This window comes from Corapipo altera, unplaced genomic scaffold (assembly GCF_003945725.1).
Source record: "Corapipo altera isolate COAL_440 unplaced genomic scaffold, ASM394572v1 239, whole genome shotgun sequence".
Lineage (NCBI taxonomy): Eukaryota > Metazoa > Chordata > Aves > Passeriformes > Pipridae > Corapipo > Corapipo altera.
Genome location: NW_020884938.1, coordinates 3,529,652 through 3,546,758, shown reverse-complemented (window position 1 = coordinate 3,546,758; position 17,107 = coordinate 3,529,652). Strand labels below are relative to the sequence as shown.

At 44.3% G+C, this 17,107-nt stretch overlaps 1 protein-coding gene across 3 annotated transcripts in view; it reads right to left on the bottom strand.

The window, feature by feature from the left end:
• Nucleotides 1-467: 467 nt before the first annotated feature.
• Nucleotides 468-17,107, bottom strand: part of STK38L (serine/threonine kinase 38 like) — a 44,320-nt gene continuing 27,680 nt past the window's right edge. For all 3 annotated transcript variants that reach the window (XM_027660810.1, XM_027660811.1, XM_027660812.1), the window contains 7 exons: nucleotides 16,277-16,379; nucleotides 15,619-15,680; nucleotides 8,153-8,270; nucleotides 7,863-7,986; nucleotides 6,170-6,265; nucleotides 5,267-5,358; nucleotides 468-4,099 (listed from right to left, as the gene is read on the bottom strand). In XM_027660810.1, coding sequence (XP_027516611.1) covers nucleotides 3,972-4,099; nucleotides 5,267-5,358; nucleotides 6,170-6,265; nucleotides 7,863-7,986; nucleotides 8,153-8,270; nucleotides 15,619-15,680; nucleotides 16,277-16,379 — 723 coding nt within the window. In that variant the 3' untranslated portion in view covers nucleotides 468-3,971. The remainder of the gene's footprint in view (nucleotides 4,100-5,266; nucleotides 5,359-6,169; nucleotides 6,266-7,862; nucleotides 7,987-8,152; nucleotides 8,271-15,618; nucleotides 15,681-16,276; nucleotides 16,380-17,107) is intronic.

Sequence of the window (17,107 nt, the reverse complement as noted above, 5' to 3'; positions counted from 1 at the left end):
CAGATTGTTTTGGATATTCCATTGGATGATTGTCAAAAAAAGCTCTTTTATTGTCCAAAGCATAATTGTTTTGCTTAGGTACAAGGCACACTTTGTAGAAGAGTAAAGCAATTAAAAATGCACAGATATTTGCAGTATGTTTTATAAATGCTAAACTAAAATGTGATTTTAAAGAAATTTGTGTGAGCTGAAGGCACTGCCTTTGTATTTGCCATAAAGTGCTTTTTTTTTGGAGGAATACTGAATTGGGTGATGCAAGGAGATAAAGAACTAAGCTTGTGTTTTCTCATGAGATGTAGCTCTGAGATACAGTTAAGGGAAGAAAAAGATAATCCCATTAAAATAGAATTTGTAAGATTCTGTTAAAAATCATTTCCTGAGTAAACAGTGTCTCAATTCCTTAGGTGTCTCCCATTCTGGAAGAGAAATCTGGTGCATCAGTGTGGAAAAAAACCCCAAACCACAACTTTACAAAAAGAATGCTACTTTTATTTTCAAATGCTGTAAAAAGCCTCATATAAATTTTTATAATGCTTCTATGTAACTTTCCCAACCACAGCTAATGAAACAGTCTAGGAAAAATAGAGCAGTTGCCATTTCGACTCCGAGGACGAGTTGCTGTGAGATCCCGTGCTGGAAGGACAAGGTACAGTGTGTTACAATGCCTGTGGGACTGAGCAAGTGAGAGCACTTCCTAAGCATTCACTGGCTAAACTGCAGCATTCCCTGCTGGCTGTGGCACAGGGGGATTGTCCCCTCTTGGGAAGGAGACGCCACATCCCTGCCCTCTGGGGAACTTCCCCCCTCCGGGGCTGTTTTCCATACTGAATCCAACGGCTCAGGTGTTTAACAACTGACCTATAAAAAGAACACTTATGTAACTCTCCAGCAAGGCAAATTCAACAGTGCAACACTGGATTTCTGAATGCTGGCAAGTTTTCCTTTTGTAAACTCCTTCTGCACTCCAAACAAGCCTTGCTGATGTCCTGTACCTAAGGCCACTCACTCCCGCTGGTTGGAGATGGCACGAAGTGCAAAACCGCAGCTGCAGCTCCCAATCCAAGCTTCCTCCCCAGTTCCAGGGAATTCAGATCCAGGCTCTTCACCTCCATCGATGCACTCAAGTTTTCCCTGCTGGAATAGGTTAAACTTCCCAGCAAAGCTCTGCTAACGATTTGCATACAACAATTCCACGTTTTAACAAAAGTTTAACAAAAACAGACTCCCAGAAAATAAATTTTCACATGGTTGCAATCATCAAGCCATTTCAGGATCTTTGGTACTCCAAGAATAAGAAAAATAAATGGCACAGTGACAAACTTCACCAAAGGAAAACACACAACCATCCAAAGGAATCAGACAAAAATAACAAAGGATATGTTGTACTTCCACTTTTTCTTGAAAGCCAGTGTACAATAACCTGCTGTTCTCTTTAATCCATTATAGTGTCACAGTTTCACCTTTAAAAAAACCAAACCCCTATCATCCTAAAAGCAGCAGTTAATATTGTTTAACTTGACTTACTGATTAAAATAATGCTATGTTTAAAAAAAAATAATTAAAAAAATCAACTACCACAATACAGGAGTTTATGCTAGATAGGCTGCAGGCTGTTTCCCTATGGATATAACTCCTATGTGAGCACTGATATGATTAATCATCTGCAGTTTTAAATGAGTAGTATTACCTTGAGTGTTACAAATAGAGGGGTGAGCTTTTGCCCGAGTTTGTAAACCAGTGAGTATGTACAGACATAGTTGTTTAATAGATAGCTTTAAACTGTGTATTTATCTGCCCTTCCCCAAACCCCACAGGAAAAAAAACCAGATCACCAGTATCACTGAGCATTTGCAGTTTCCATGATACTTGTCATAGCAAGTCCAAGCAAAGACTTGTTTTTAGGTCATGTTAAAAGGGTCAGTGTGGGCTTTTTTAAGGTGGTGCTTGCAGGAATTCCAATTCCAGTGCACACAGTGCCCCAGGAACGAGCCTGGAAATGAAACCCAAGAAAAATTGTTTTGAATAGCAGTGTCCTTTTGGGGCCAAGTTTCATCTCGGGTGTTTTCTGCCTGAGCTCCTCTGCCTTGAACTGAAGGCCTTTGAAAAGGCATTTCCTTTCCTGAGAAGCCTCAGGAGCTGTTGGGGCACTGGCAGGATGAAGTCTGGAGGGTGGATTTAAGAAAGTCATTGTTTTTGGACAGTCTTTGGATGGCCACAGGTTGAGCTTCAGCACACTGGAGAATTTCTGAGAGACCTTGTCCCAAGAGCAGTAAAGGGGCGTTAATTAGCACAAGGTCTGGGAAGAAAATCTGGGAGATCCATGAGCTGTTCCCACCTAGGTCCAGCACTGAGGCAAAAGTTTAGCTTAGGTATGTTCAAATATAACCCTGTGTAAACTCTGGGCCCTGAGGCACTGGCTGCTCTTCGTGGATGAGCTGGAGACTGAAGCTTTTTTTGTATAAAGAACAGATATGAGATGGTTGAAGGGAGACGAAACACTGGAGGAAAGACATCACTGAAGCCCTGGATGAACCCAGCAGCTGGATCAGGGAACCTAGCTGGATCAGGAAAGGCTACCTGCACATCAGAAAGGCACTGATGCACAGAAATCTTGCTGGTAAATGGTCTCTTAGGCAGCAGATGAACCCCCACAGTGTGTTTCCAAAGCATACAGGTCCTTCAGAACAGCTGATACAGCAATAAGTATTTCTCTATTGGCTTTCCAACAGTCACTTTCATATTGCTGCAAAAGCCAGACTAATGAAGTCTTTCCTACTGGATGCCCAAACATCCTGTGCTTCAATCTGAAGGGGCTGCAGAGGTTTTAGGGTGCCTTTCACTGGTGTTCATCCCATGGCCACAATTAGAGGGAGACACTACAAGGAGACAGAGCCCACTGGAGAGTCTGAGCCTCCTGGGACACTCCACTTCCTCTAGTTGGGCAGAAGCTGCTCCAGGGCATTCTGGAAAGAAAAGGATTCCTTCTGCCTGGAACTTCTTAGGGAGAAGAAAAAAAGAAAAAGCCCCAATTTGATCACTTTTCTAGAGTACATTTTGCACAGAGAGAAAAGGGTGCTTGAATTATGAGCAGCACTAAGATGATGTGCTATACAGCAGAGGCAGGAATGCAGTCCTAGAAACTCCACCATCCCTTCAAAACTTTGTATATCAGAATGTTTCCCTTCTGTTAAACAACATCTTGCTCGTTTCTATTCAGATTCCTCTATTCTCCTGGAGCTGCCAGCAGGCATCACCACCATGAGCAGCAATATCCATCAGAAATACCACTACCGAAATCAGAAATGCCCCTACACAGACCACAGATCCCACTGCCACACACAGTGGGAAAAGGAAGGGATGATGGGCTGATAAAGTCCTAGACTGGGGGGAAAATGAGAGCAGAAGCAGGACACTGCTATTTAAAATAATTCCATGGGGTATCTGCAGCCCACAAATGGAAAACCCTCGAGCTCAGAGAAGTTGGCAAATGTGGGCAATTTTATTTTTTTTCATACTGCATATCTAAACCCCAGCAGGTGAGCAGGCCAACAATAACGCTGCACCAAATGATATGTTTTCCCTCCTGGGTGGATTAGATGGTTTACAGTACAAACAAAGCCACAGTACAGAGAGGCAGCATTAACCGTTATCCACACATAGGCAGTGCAGGAAAAGGGATGCACGTTCCTTTTATTCCAGTACCTTTGTATAATAAAGTTAACAAAAATATTCAAATATTTAAAAAAAAAAAAAGAAAAAAGAAAAAAGAAAACAAAGCAAAATGAAAACCAAGCCAGCTGGCACTGCCAACTAATTCCTGTAGTAGTCTCAGAAATCCTAATCCTGTAGAATTTCCACGTGAAGTCGATGCGCACCAGAGTCAATGTGTTGATAACGAACGCCAAGCGGGTCTGGTGATGCACTACCTGAGGTTTGTGGTTTCAATTCCTTCTGGGGGTTCATGTCCTGCCTCACAATTTCCCAGCTTTCATGTAGGAAGGGATGGAGCCACGCTGAGTAAGCCCTTCAAACCTCTTGTAGGTGTAATTGAGGAAAACCCAGTCTTTGGATTTGTAGTCAGGCTCCGTTGTGTTTGGCACTGGAATTCAGAGACAAAAGCAAACACATGGGAAAAAACCCAAACAGTTTAAAACCAGTGCTGCCTCTGAGAGGACTGTTCACAGATATAAATAGCCCTGAACTCTTACTTCCCTCTCAGTGGAAATTCCTGGAAGAAATCCTGTGCTTAATCAGGTCAGTTGCCTTTTGTCAATGGTCTGAGAAGAGCTGAGTTTTCTGAATATTCTTAGTTTTCAGCTTCTGAATATAATTCTGAAGTTGAAAAGGGTTTGTTTTTTGTTTGTTTGGGGATTTTTTTTATTATGGTTACACACTGCACCAGGCTCCCAGACCTTGAGAGAAACCTCTCACACACCCACAGGAGACAGGATTACAAAACCCATAACATTTACGATGCTCTAAGCACAACAAACACATTTACACACCACAAACAAGACATATCCAAGTTCTCCCAAGAGGATATTAACTCTCCAAGGACTTCTTCTCTGCTTAAAGCTTCAGCAAGGCTTGCACAGCCTCATTTATGTGCAGGCTGCCATCCTGCACGCTGACAGTCACTGGACTTCTACATTTACCTCTCTGGCTGCTGCTTTTATACCCTTGTAACAATATTTCCAACTTAAAATGCCAAACACACCAATATCAAAGTTTGTATTTAGGGATCTACAAGTACAATATCACTTCCAGTGGGTCTGAAGTGCCAAAACAACACAAATGCTCTTGGCATTACTCAAACGTGGACTTAAACAGCTTTACTGAGGCAGTAGAGATAGGTTGTTTTGCATTAAAAGGAGATTTTAATGCAAAGCCATCAAAGGACAAATTTCCTTGTCATTACATAAAAGCCATTTCAGAAAAAAGAAAACCACAAACCCAGATTTTGTATAATTCTTATGCATGACAGGAAACTGTACTGCTTTCTGTGTTCACTGTCTGTGCAAACTATTTTTACTAATTGATTGAACTCTTAAATTTTCTGGGTTTCTTTTATTTTCTGCTCCAAAGTCCTAAGGAAGGAGAAACTCTAAGGGATCCCAGGTTTACACTTATATCTCAAAGGAAGTCTCTAGGTGGAGTCTGAGTATGAGGGTATCAGAAAGATGAATATAAACAACAAGCAAAGCTCCTGTGGAGTACTTCTGGCTTGTTAGAGATGGAAACGTGGAATTTCCAGTGACAGTCTCACCTGGCTGTAAAATATCAGACTCAGGGAATTCATCAAAATTGGAAGTATCATCAATACTTTTGATTTCTATCGGGATTGCAGCTGGTCTTTCCCTGCAAGCAGAAATAAATTAATAGCAGGAAAAGACACCAAATTACAGTTTTGTTTAACTCAGGTTTTTACAGTACAACACCCCTTTAATTCAGAGCACAAAAGTTCCCCTGGGACCATCAAGGTGTGTCTGACTCACCTGTTTCTGGCATTCACTCATTCCCTATCTAGCACTGGGATCTTCCTGGCAGGCTTGGGGAAAACATCATTTTCCCATTAACTGGAAGAGCATTCCAGGCTTATCTGGCTCCCAGGTATCACTGCCATCACAGGCCCAGCCTACCCAGCCCAGCAGGATTTTGCTTGCATTTGGAGCCATCAGATGTGCTGCTTTCCAATCCCAGTGCTCATCCAAGCACCTTCCCACTGCAGCTTCTGCTCCTGCCACTGTCACCAGCATCTCCCATCCCAAACAGGTTGTCTCTGACACATTCCTGCTTCAGCAGCTCCACAATTAGGGAGCCCTGGAAAGAGTTTTAAGGTGGTTTGGAAACTGCCCACGGGATATGTCCCACGAAAGCCTTCCCACTGGGACACAGCCCTGTGGGAAAGGCAAGCATTTCCAGCTGGGAACTCAGACAGCTGTGATTATTACAGTTACAATTAAATCCAGAGCAACCTGAGGCATCTCAAGGCAGCTAAACTCCGATCAGATCCATGAGTGTCAGCAAGGCCTGAACACCCACCTACTGCCTGCAGCTGCCTTTCAAAATCAAAGATAAATTGGAAATAATCATCCTTGACATCATAGTACAAGAAATTCTTGCTTTCATGGCTTTTTTTCTCTCTCCAAAATGCGTGTGTATATATTACCTGATATGTCCCCAGTCTACTCCTTCAAAAAAGGGATGACTTTTTATTTCCTCTACTCCGTTGCTACCAATTCTGTTTTCCGAGTCAGTACAAAACCTGAAAAAGGGGAAATAAAATAAAGGGAATGTTACAATAAATGCAACCAGAAGCAACAGTATCCTGTAGCAAGAATTTCAGGAGGTTGCATCCAGGAGAGATGAAAAATAGAAGCAGAATATTGTGAGTCACAAAACAAAAGTTACAATGCCAACAACTTCCACCTTTTCTGAACTTTTGCGTCCCCATCTTAGAGGTCTGTGAAAAGTTGCTGCATGTTCCAGCCCTGTAAGATTAGTTTGGAATGGAGGCTTAAATTCCTTACTCAGAGGCTGGAGTAGCCTCTGAAGCATCTCACCCAGGAGAGGGTGAGAATTCCAATGCTCACTCAGGAATTCCTTAAATCCCAGCTGTCCTTTGTATGTGCTACATTTTTTTTTTATGCTGCCCTTGCAGACTCTTTGAGGGTGGCAAAAGGTGTCACAGTGAGGGAGCTCACACAAAAAGGGAGCTTTGTAACATGATATGACACCCACAAACAAAAAAGTTTGGTCTTGCCCAGTGTGGAGTCCTCTGGAGACCTCCTGGAAATGGGAAACACTTGGCAGCATAGGCAGGGTGTTTTGACCTCATTTTAGTAGATTATCTCCAACTAAAGATGTTTGACCCTAATATAAATCTTTCCATATATGGAGACAAACTAATAAATGCCAGTAGTCATTGTATGAGTAAATTCATGAGCAAGACACACTAACAAATATACTGAAATAATTAAGAACTCCCCAAGCAGGGGAGGAGGAGGCTTCCTCCTCAAGCCAGGATTGAGGAGGAAGAATTCCCCGGCAAGGAACTCGGGATGCTGACAACATGCAGGAAGGCTGAGCAGAATACTGGAGAAATAGATACTGAAAATGCAATAAAACTGTTTTACACAATGAGGATTAGCAATAATTAAATGATTTGAGCTGTTGGTATCACTGCAACTGGATTCAGGATCACTGTTTTATTAGTTATGTTTTTGTGTGCTACTGCAGCATTGCTTGAATAATAAATAATAATAAATTCTAATTTTGTGAAGTACATTCCCCTTTCTGCCTGCAACAAAACTGTGGAAGTTTCTAATATTAATTTTGAAAAGAAAAAAAAAAAAAGGAGGAAAAAATACCAAAGCCAAAATCCACCCACCTCCCCTCCTCTCAAAACCTCTGAGGACAAGGGAGCATTTCTGCCTGACCTTGTCACGAAACCCCTCACAAAAACTTCCATGCAAACTGATTAAAATGGATTAAAAACTGGAATTTCAGAAAAAGTGAGCAAATCCAAAGCATCCAAAAATTTCTTTTCAGTGCATTAAATGCTGGTGAGCAGTTATTTCTTAGTCTCCTCTGGGAAGAGAAAAGTTGTGTGTTAATCCCTTTTTTCTCCTTTTTTCCTTGTCTGCTCTGTTTCTCCTGATACCATGGTCCAAATCAAGATGATTCCAGCTTATTCCTTCATGTGAAACACATGGCAAAGGGGGGGGGAAAAAAATCCATCAAGGATGGTGACACAGAAGAAACCAACTGTCCCTCCAACGTGAAACTTCCTTCCTGCAGAACAGGAATTGAATCCCATGGAAGATGCCCCTGGCTGAACAAATGGGGCTTTTCTTACTGACCTTAGGATTAAATCCTTGGCTTTGTCCGAAATGGGCACCTCTGGAGGAAATACCAACGTTTCTTTCCAGTTCATGACTTTCCTGTAAGTCTCCTGTGGGGTTTCTGAGCAGAAAGGTGGATACCCTGCATAAATAAACAGGAAACTAAGGAGCTTTTCCCAGGAGAGCAAAGTGACCTGGGCCTCTGCTTTTGTGAGCAGGGCTCCCAAATCTCACAAGCCCCAAAGTTTCCTCTTTTGAACAAATTGACAAATGTTACCTTTGAACAATTTTCAAGTTCTTTAACTTACCTATTAACATTTCATACATAATCACTCCCAAAGACCACCAGTCACACAGCTTGTTGTACCCAGTCTGCATAAACACTTCTGGTGCAATATAGTCTGGGGTTCCAACAGTGGAATAGGCCTGGAAAAAGAAAAAAAAGGAACAAACTCTTTAAAAGATCAACATTACAGTTTTACACTTTGCAAAACCTTTTCCTGGGCATTCACATTGTGCTGGTTTAAAAGTTAACCAGCAGGAGAAATGAACTCAACTCAAAAGAGAGATTATAAGTCAGAATAACAATTTAATAAAATAATACAATAAGTACGATTATACAGACAAACAATTGGTCTTAACCCACAAAACCCAAATGTATAACCCAGCACCCTGGGGCATGAACAGAGTGGTGTTCTTTGGGCCCCCCTGTGTCCAAAGTAAAGGGAGAGGGGAAAAACCTGCTGGTGGGAGAGCTGTTGCAGTCTGGTCAAAAGCAGTGATTGCAGTCCAGTTGGGGGTGATGGTCTCAATCTGGTTGAGAGCAGTGAGCTGCAGTCTTCCTCTGGATCCCACGAGTGGCAAAAAGGTTCTGAAACTCCAAGTTTATATATTCTCCAGTTCAGGCAGGAATGCTCAGTCCTTCCCTCAGAGTGGGAAATTCCATAAAAGGGTATGAGGACAGGAATATCTTCCTATTTCGCAGGCCTCTACTTATAACAGTTTCTGGGAAATGGCATGGAAGGCTATAGAATACAGAGTTTTGGGCTACACCCATCCAGTGATGAATCAGTCCCAGCTGTTCTAACTAGGACATTATTCACCCCTTATTCTATGCCATCCATGTCATGCCCAAATTAACCCCCTTAAAAACTGTCTCCTTAAAACTATATACACCTATATATATATATATATATCTACAATGAAACATTACAAACCATTCTCACTCAAAATTAGGTCCCCTTGTGGTACACAACGTGTCTCCCCATCTTTTTGCATTACCCACCAAGTGAAACCAGGTCCTTGAGCAAAAACAACCCCTCGGATGGGTCTGCCTTTGCTTGAGGTGGGACTAATCCAAAGAGTCTTCCCTAACATTCCTCTCATATGCACCACGGGGACTTTATCTCCATCTACAGTATGCAAAGGTTCTGATTGGGCAGGGCCAGCTCGATTGATGGAGCCTCAGGTGTTGACCAACCAGGTGGCCTTTGCTAAATGAAGCTCCCAGTGTTTGAGAGTCTCCCCACACAGTGCCTTCAGGGTGGTTTTCAGCAGTTCGTTGCACCGCTCAACTTTTCCAGCCGCTGGTGCATGGTAGGGGATATGATACACCCACTCAATGCCGTGCTCTTTGGCCCAGGTGTCTACGAGGCCATTCTTGAAATGGGTGCCATTATCAGACTCAATTCTCTCCGGGGTGCCGTGTCACCACAGACTTGTTTTTCGAGGCCCAGGATGGTATTCCGGGCAGTGGTATGAGGCACGGGGTATGTCTCCAACCATCCAGTACTTCCTTCTACCATGGTCAGTACGTAGCGCTTGCCTTGGCGGGTTTCGGGGAGCGTGATGTAGTCAACTTGCCAGGCTTCCCCATACCTGTGTTTCGACCACCGTCCACCATACCATAGAGGCTTCACCCGCTTGGCCTGCTTGATGGCAGCACATGTCTCACAGTCATGGATGACCTGTGAGACAATGTCCTTGGTTAAGTCCACCCCTCGGTCACGAGCCCATCTGTATGTTGCATCTCTCCCCTGGTGACTGGAGGCATCATGGGCCCATCAAACCAGAAATAATTCTCCTTTGTGCTGCCAATCCAGATCTACCTGAGAGACTTTAATCCTGGCAGCTCGGTCCGCCTGCTCGTTGTTACGATGTTCCTCATTAGCCCGATTCTTGCATACATGAGCATCTACATGACCGACTTTCACACTCAGCTTCTCTACCCAGCCAGCGATGTCCTGCCACATCTCTGCCGCCCAGATGGGTTTCCCTTGGCGCTGCCAGTTAGCCTTTTTCCATCGCTCCAGCCATCCCCACAGAGCATTGGCCACCATCCATGAGTCAGTGCAGAGATAAGAGTCTTGGCCACTTCTCTCGTTCAGCTATATCCAAAGCCAACTGAACGGCTTTAAGCTCTGCAAACTGACTTGACCCGCCTTGTCCTTCGGTCGCTTCTGCAACTCGCCGTGTGGGACTCCATACAGCTGCCTTCCATTTTCGGTTTGTCCCTACAATGCGACAGGAGCCATCCGTGAAGAGCGCATATCGCCTTTCATCTGCTGGTAGCTTGTCATATGGTGGGGCCTCCTCAGCCCGTGTCACCTGCTCCTCTTCTTCTTCAGAGGATAGTTCAAAACTCTCACCTTCGAGCCAATTGGTGATAATTTCCAGAATCTCAGGGTGATTAGGATTCCCTGTCCAGGTTCACTGTGTGATCAGAGCGATCCACTTACTCCATGTGGCATCAGTAGCATGATGTGTAGAAGGAACTCTTGCCTTGAACATCCAGCCCAGCACTGGTAGTCGGGGTGCCAGGAGGAGCTGCGCTTCGGTGCCGATCACTTCTGAGGCAGCTCGAACTCCTTCATAGGCAGCCAGGATCTCTTTCTCAGTTGGTGTATAGCTGACTCCAGAATCCCAGAGGTCGTCCTCGGGTCTCCCCAGGCACCTTCTGCCAGAGGCTCCAGGAAGGGCCATTCTCCCCGGCTGCAGTGTACAGCACATTCTTCACGTCCTGTCCTGTCCTTACTGGCCCAAGGGCTACTGCATGGGCATTCTCCTGTTTAATTTGTTCAAAGGCTTGTTGTTGTTCAGGGCCCCACTGGAAATCATTTTTCTTCCGTGTCACAAGGTAGAGAGGGCTTACAATCTGACTGTACTCGGGGATATGCATCCTCCAAAAGCCCACGGCGCCTAGGAAAGCCTGTGTTTCCTTCTTGCTGGTTGGTGGGGACATAGCTGCTATTTTGTTAATCACCTCCATTGGAATTAGGCGGCGTCCATCTTGCCACTTCACTCCCAGGAACTGAATTTCCTGAGCAGGTCCCTTGACCTTACTTCGCTTAATGGCAAAACCAGCTCTTAGGAGAACCTGGATTATCTTCTCTCCTTTCTCGAAGACTTCCCCTGCTGTGTTCCCCCATACAATGATGTCATCAATGTACTGTAGATGTTCTGGAGCCTCGCCCTTTTCCAGTGCAGTCTGGATCAGTCCATGGCAAATGCTGGGACTGTGTTTCCACCCCTGAGGCAGTTGGTTCCAGGTGTACTGCACACCTCTCCAAGTGAAAGCAAATTGTGGCCTGCACTCTGCTGCCAAAGGAATAGAGAAAAAGGCATTGGCAATGTCAGTGGTGGCGTACCACTTGGCTGCCTTGGACTCCAGCTCGTACTGGAGCTCCAGCATGTCCAGCACAGCAGCACTCAGGGGTGGTGTGACTTCATTGAGTCCACGGTAATCCACCGTCAGCCTCCACTCTCCGCTGGACTTACGCACTGGCCATATAGGGCTATTAAAGGGTGAGCGAGTCTTGCTGACCACCCCCTGGGTCTCCAGGTCACGGATCATCTTATGTATAGGGGTCACAGAGTCTCGGTCGGTGCGGTATTGCTGACGGTGCACTGTTGCTGTGGCTATCGGTACCAATTGTTCTTCAACCTTCAGCAGTCCCACAGCAGAGGGGTCCTCTGAGAGACCAGGCAAGGTGTTCAACTGTCTAATTTCCTCTGTCTCTACAGTAGCTATGCCAAAAGCCCAACAAAGTCCTTTTGGGTCTTTGAAATACCCACTCCTCAGGTAATCTATGCCAAGGATGCACGGGGCCTCTGGGCCAGTCACAATGGGGTGTCTGTGCCATTCCTTCCCAGTCAGGCTCACTTCAGCTTCCAGTACAGTCAGCTGTTGGGATCCCCCTGTTACCCCAGAAATGGAGATGGATTCTGCCCCTACGTATCTTGATGGCATCAAACTACATTGTGCGCCGGTGTCCACTAAGGCCTTATATCTTTGTGGCTCTGATGTGCCAGGCCACTGAATCCACACTGTCCAATAGACTCGATTGTCCCTGTCCTCTACCTGGCTAGAGGCAGGGCACCCCTAGTCCTGGTCATGGTACTCATTGTGCTCTTCTTATGAGTATGACCTGGAGATCCCTTCAGGAGGATCAGACGTATCATCATTCCTGTACCGTCTGGAGTCTTGCCCACGAGAGACTGGAGCAGCATTTACCCTTGAAGAGTTCCTTGTGGTACTTGTTCCTCTTTTCAGTTCACGTACCCGGGCTGCTAAGGAAGAGGTGGGTTTCCCATCCCACTTCCTCATATCTTCTCTGTGCTCACAGAGGTAAAACCATAGATTGCCACGTGGAGTGTGCTCTCTCTCCTTAGCTGGGGGACGCTGGCTCCTAATAGCAGAGACTCTTGTTTGTCCTGGTGCGATATGGAAGATCCCTTCCTTAATTTCCTCTCTTAGCTTCTGGTGTCCCTCTTCAATCTTCTCTTCCAGGTTTCGGACATGTTCAACCAGTTTGGTTTCCACAGATGAGATGTGGGCTCGTAATGGGGCAGTGACAGTGTCTTCATAAATCCTGAGTTTACTAACCCATGCACCCGCCTTGTCCTCTCCCTCCCTCCATTGCAGCGTTGCTAAGTAGTGGGAATACATTTCGGGCCCGAGTTGTGCAATTCGTGCAAACTTTAACCACATCTGGGATGTGCACTGTACACCATCTGGGCTTTTAGGGAATCTTTCATCCTCTGAAAAGATTATCTCCAGTACAGCTAATTCTCTTAAGCACCGGATACCTTGTTCCATCGTGTTCCACTGTCCTTGCTGTACGTGGAGGTCCTCCTTACAAAGGTATCTCTCCCTCACACTGGACAACAGTCGCTGCCAGAGGCTGAGAGTTTCCTGCCTCCTTCCAATCCCCTGATCAATGATGTCTCGAGACAGAGATCCCAGCTGTCTGGCTTCACTCCCATCTAGAATGGTATCGTTAGCTGCGGCATCCCAGATTCGGAGCAGCCAGGTCAGAATGGACTCATTCGCCTGTCGTGTGAACTCTCTCCGGAGCTCACGTAGCTCACCCAGGGATAGGGACCGAGTGATTATTTCTGGCTCTGTCTCCTCCAGTGGATGTGAAGGTCCTGCCTCTTCGTCATCATTTGCTATACGGACTGATTTAGTCTTTTATTTCCTTTTCTGGATAGGGGCGACTGCTATTGGTTACGGTTGTTCTTCTGGCTCCTCGATGGTTTGTGTGGACACGGTGCCAGTTGTTTTATTTCTTTCTCCCTCTGACTCAGCTGTGGTTTGGGTGGATGTGGTGCCTGTGGATTTGCTCTTTCTCTCCTCCCCCTGACAGTGCTGTACCATGTCAAGTAGTGTCCGGTAGGCAGTGGCCAGGGCCCAGCAGGTTGCTGTGAGTTGGCCATCTCTGGAGCTGACAGAGCATTTTCCTTCACCAGTCTTATCATGCTAACAGGATCCTGCAGTTGTTCAGGGGTGAATTTCCAGATCATGGGAGGAGAAAACTTCTCCAAATACTGGCCGATGTCCTCCCATTTCCCGTGCCACTCAGCATTATCCACTCCCAGGACAGGTGTCCAAACAACCTCCCTAGAAGGCCCTATTCTGACCCTAAACATGGTGTACACAGTATAGAGCAGACAAAGCAACACTAACAATAACATTATGCTGTCCTTAACATCAAAAGGGAACTCAATATTTTCAAAAACTGTTGTAGCAGGTCTGAAGGGGAAGAAGGAGGTGAGAGGCTGGAAACAACCATTCCCTCCTGTTCCCCCAAAGGGCTGAGTGCGATTTTTAATGAGGTCCCAGAGGTAGCAACCCAAACCAGGACAGGCGAACAAGACTGAATACACATTTACAATGAAACTCATTGCTTCTGATGTTATGATGACATAAACATAGTATACTAATAAAGCAATTTGGATCCCTCTCCCTGGTCTTAAAGAGAGCATCAAAACAGGCAAATAGTACCCCATCTGTGGAAATATGAACAGGCTCAGATACAACATCCACGTGAATGCATCAAACAACATGGTGGTCAGGGAGTTTCTATATCTAAATAGACAAATGCTTAAAATGAAATTGTGATTCTGACTTCTCTCTCTCGTGCCCCACGTTGGGCGCCAAAAACGTGCTGGTTTAAAAGTTAACCAGCAGGAGAAATGAACTCAACTCAAAAGAGAGATTATAAGTCAGAATAACAATTTAATAAAATAATACAATAAGTACGATTATACAGACAAACAATTGGTCTTAACCCACAAAACCCAAATGTATAACCCAGCACCCTTGGGCCCCCCCTGAGTCCAAAGTAAAGGGAGAGGGGAAAAATCTGCTGGTGGGAGAGCTGTTGCAGTCTGGTCAAAAGTAGTGATTGCAGTCCAGTTGAGGGTGGTGGTCTCAGTCTGGTTGAGAGCGGTGAGCTGCAGTCTTCCTCTGGATCCCACGAGTGGCAAAAAGGTTCTGAAACTCCAAGTTTACATATTCTCCAGTTCAGGCAGGAATGCTCAGTCCTTCCCTCAGAGCGGGAAATTCCATAAAAGGGTATGAGGACAGGAACATCTTCCTATTTTGCAGGTCTCTACTGATAACAGTTTCTGGGAAATGGCATGGAAGGCTATAGAATACAGAGTTTTGGGCTACACCCATCCAGTGATGAATCGGTCCCAGCTATTCTAACTAGGACACACATATATTTGGATGGACAAGAATAAGTATGAAAATTCACAGTAAATAAAATCCCAATATTATTCTTTTATATGAGTAAACACAGAGAACCTTGCAAGTAAATGGAAATCATCTTCCTAAATGTGCTGAAATCAGGGAATATTCCCACTGCAATAGGAGAAGGACATTTTAGCCAGAGTTTTAGGTAGCTCTGCATTTTATTCAACAGACCTGGGACATTTAGAGTTGAACCAACGGAAAACCAAAAATGGGGCTCCTTTTCCAAAATGTTGATGCAAGTTGATTTTGGCTTTTTCTTCTCTCTGTTGGACTGGTCTACCTCCACAGTTCTGCCACATCTGTCTTTACTAACCTGGAGATGCAGTTTTTTCAGGGATCCAATTCCAAGCAGGAAGAGGGCTGTAGAATAGAGTTCCTATAAGGCAGCATGTCTCATGAGGGAAGAAGAGACAACCCAAAACACCTTTTGGGAATAGTGCAGTAGATCACTTTTTAAATGGAGTGTGCAAAATAAAAAGTCACAAAATGTGAAAATTGAATATTTTTGCAGCTGCTGTTTGGGGAAAATCATGGACAGGGATGAAACTCTGCAATCCCAGAGACAGACACTTTCCTTTGGTTCAGTTAATGCCAAAGCTCCCTTTATTATGTGACCATTCTTCACTATAACGCTACTGCCAACAGTCCAGTGCCAACACACTCCCAAAACATAATGATTTATGTTTTGAGGGTTTGGGGCAAAAACCCCCAAATATTATTTAATGAACTCACCAGCTGTCGCCTGTTCTTCTTCCACGTTTCTGCTTTCCTCTTGGAGTTCATATTCTGAAATGCTAATTTGAAAAATACTTATTAGATAATAAATTAATTTATGAGAATTAAGAGAAAAAAGATGGGTAAGATTTCATTCTTAAACAATAACTTTTGTATCTTTAGAATCCTTTAGTCTGGAAACAAATATTCAGTTATAACTGAAACAAGGGGGAAATTAGAATAACTACTGTCCAATTCACATGAAACTCATGTAAGTAGGACATATAACCAGCAATTCTAAATTAGAACTTGCTAAAAGTTTTAGAGATTGATCCAAGATCAGCTTCTGAAAAGCTTCATGAGATTGTCACTGATTCCAGTTCTTTGGCACATGGATCCCATGACCCTCCTGAAGGATCATTTCTGTAACTTCACGAACATTAAATTACTATAATTATAGACACATTACATTAAGAATTCATATCTAATGTGCAAACATATGGGAACACCATAGAAATCATAATTTCTTTCCTGTCCCAGGGAACAAGCATTTCCAGTTTTCCAATGAAATGCAATCAGCCTGCCCAGTCTTGCTTATCCCAGCAGAAACACATGTCCCATGTACAGCTGCAGCTCCAAACTATTTAAGTGTTTAACTGGGGCAGCTTATACTCACAGAAGTCACTTGGTGGGTTGTGGGTGAGGTTCCTGTAGAACTCTGTCCTGTGAGCTTTCTTTAGACCTGTGCAGAGCCCAAAATCAGACAGCTTTACATGACCCTAAAAGAAAAAAAAAATCAGAGAATATGAAAACATTATTTAGAAAGGCAGTGCTTGGGAAAATAAAGGTTTTAATAACTGCACACACTTTCACAGGACAAGCAGGTAAATAAAGTCTGAACCTTGATGTACTGGCAGAGTGAGTTTTCTCTCGAACAGGTTATTTTTCTCCCAAAATGGTCATATCTACAATTTTACAATAGCTAAGGGCAGCTACTTTGCCTGGGTTTGTTTTGAACTGGATACCACTGTGCCTAAGAAATGCTCCAGGACAAAATTCCTTTGCCTTGTTTTGGCTTTAATCAGGTTTCCAGGCATCAGTGCTGGATAGAACCTCTCAAACCTGACAGCCTTGTGTAGGTTGTGATAATGGTTGGGCTGGATGGTTTTAGAGGTCTTTTCCAAATTCAGTAATTCCAGGATTTTGTGGAGATTAACTGGGCTCACTTTATGGTCAGTCTGAGAGTGTCGTGAGGGGGAATAAAATCAGAGAACTGTAGGAATTCAACTGATTACGTTCCAGTTACTTCAAGGTGCAGGAAAGCAAGTGGATCACTTTTTAATGAATATGAGCATCTGGATACCCTAAGTGAGTCTTCTCCCTTAAAAGTCCTGTTTTGTAAGGCTTCCCAACAAAACCCAAGGGGGATTTTGCTTTGTTTAAGCACACAGGGAAAGTACAGTGACCATTTCTAAATCATGGTGGTGGCACTACTGGCTCCCACCAA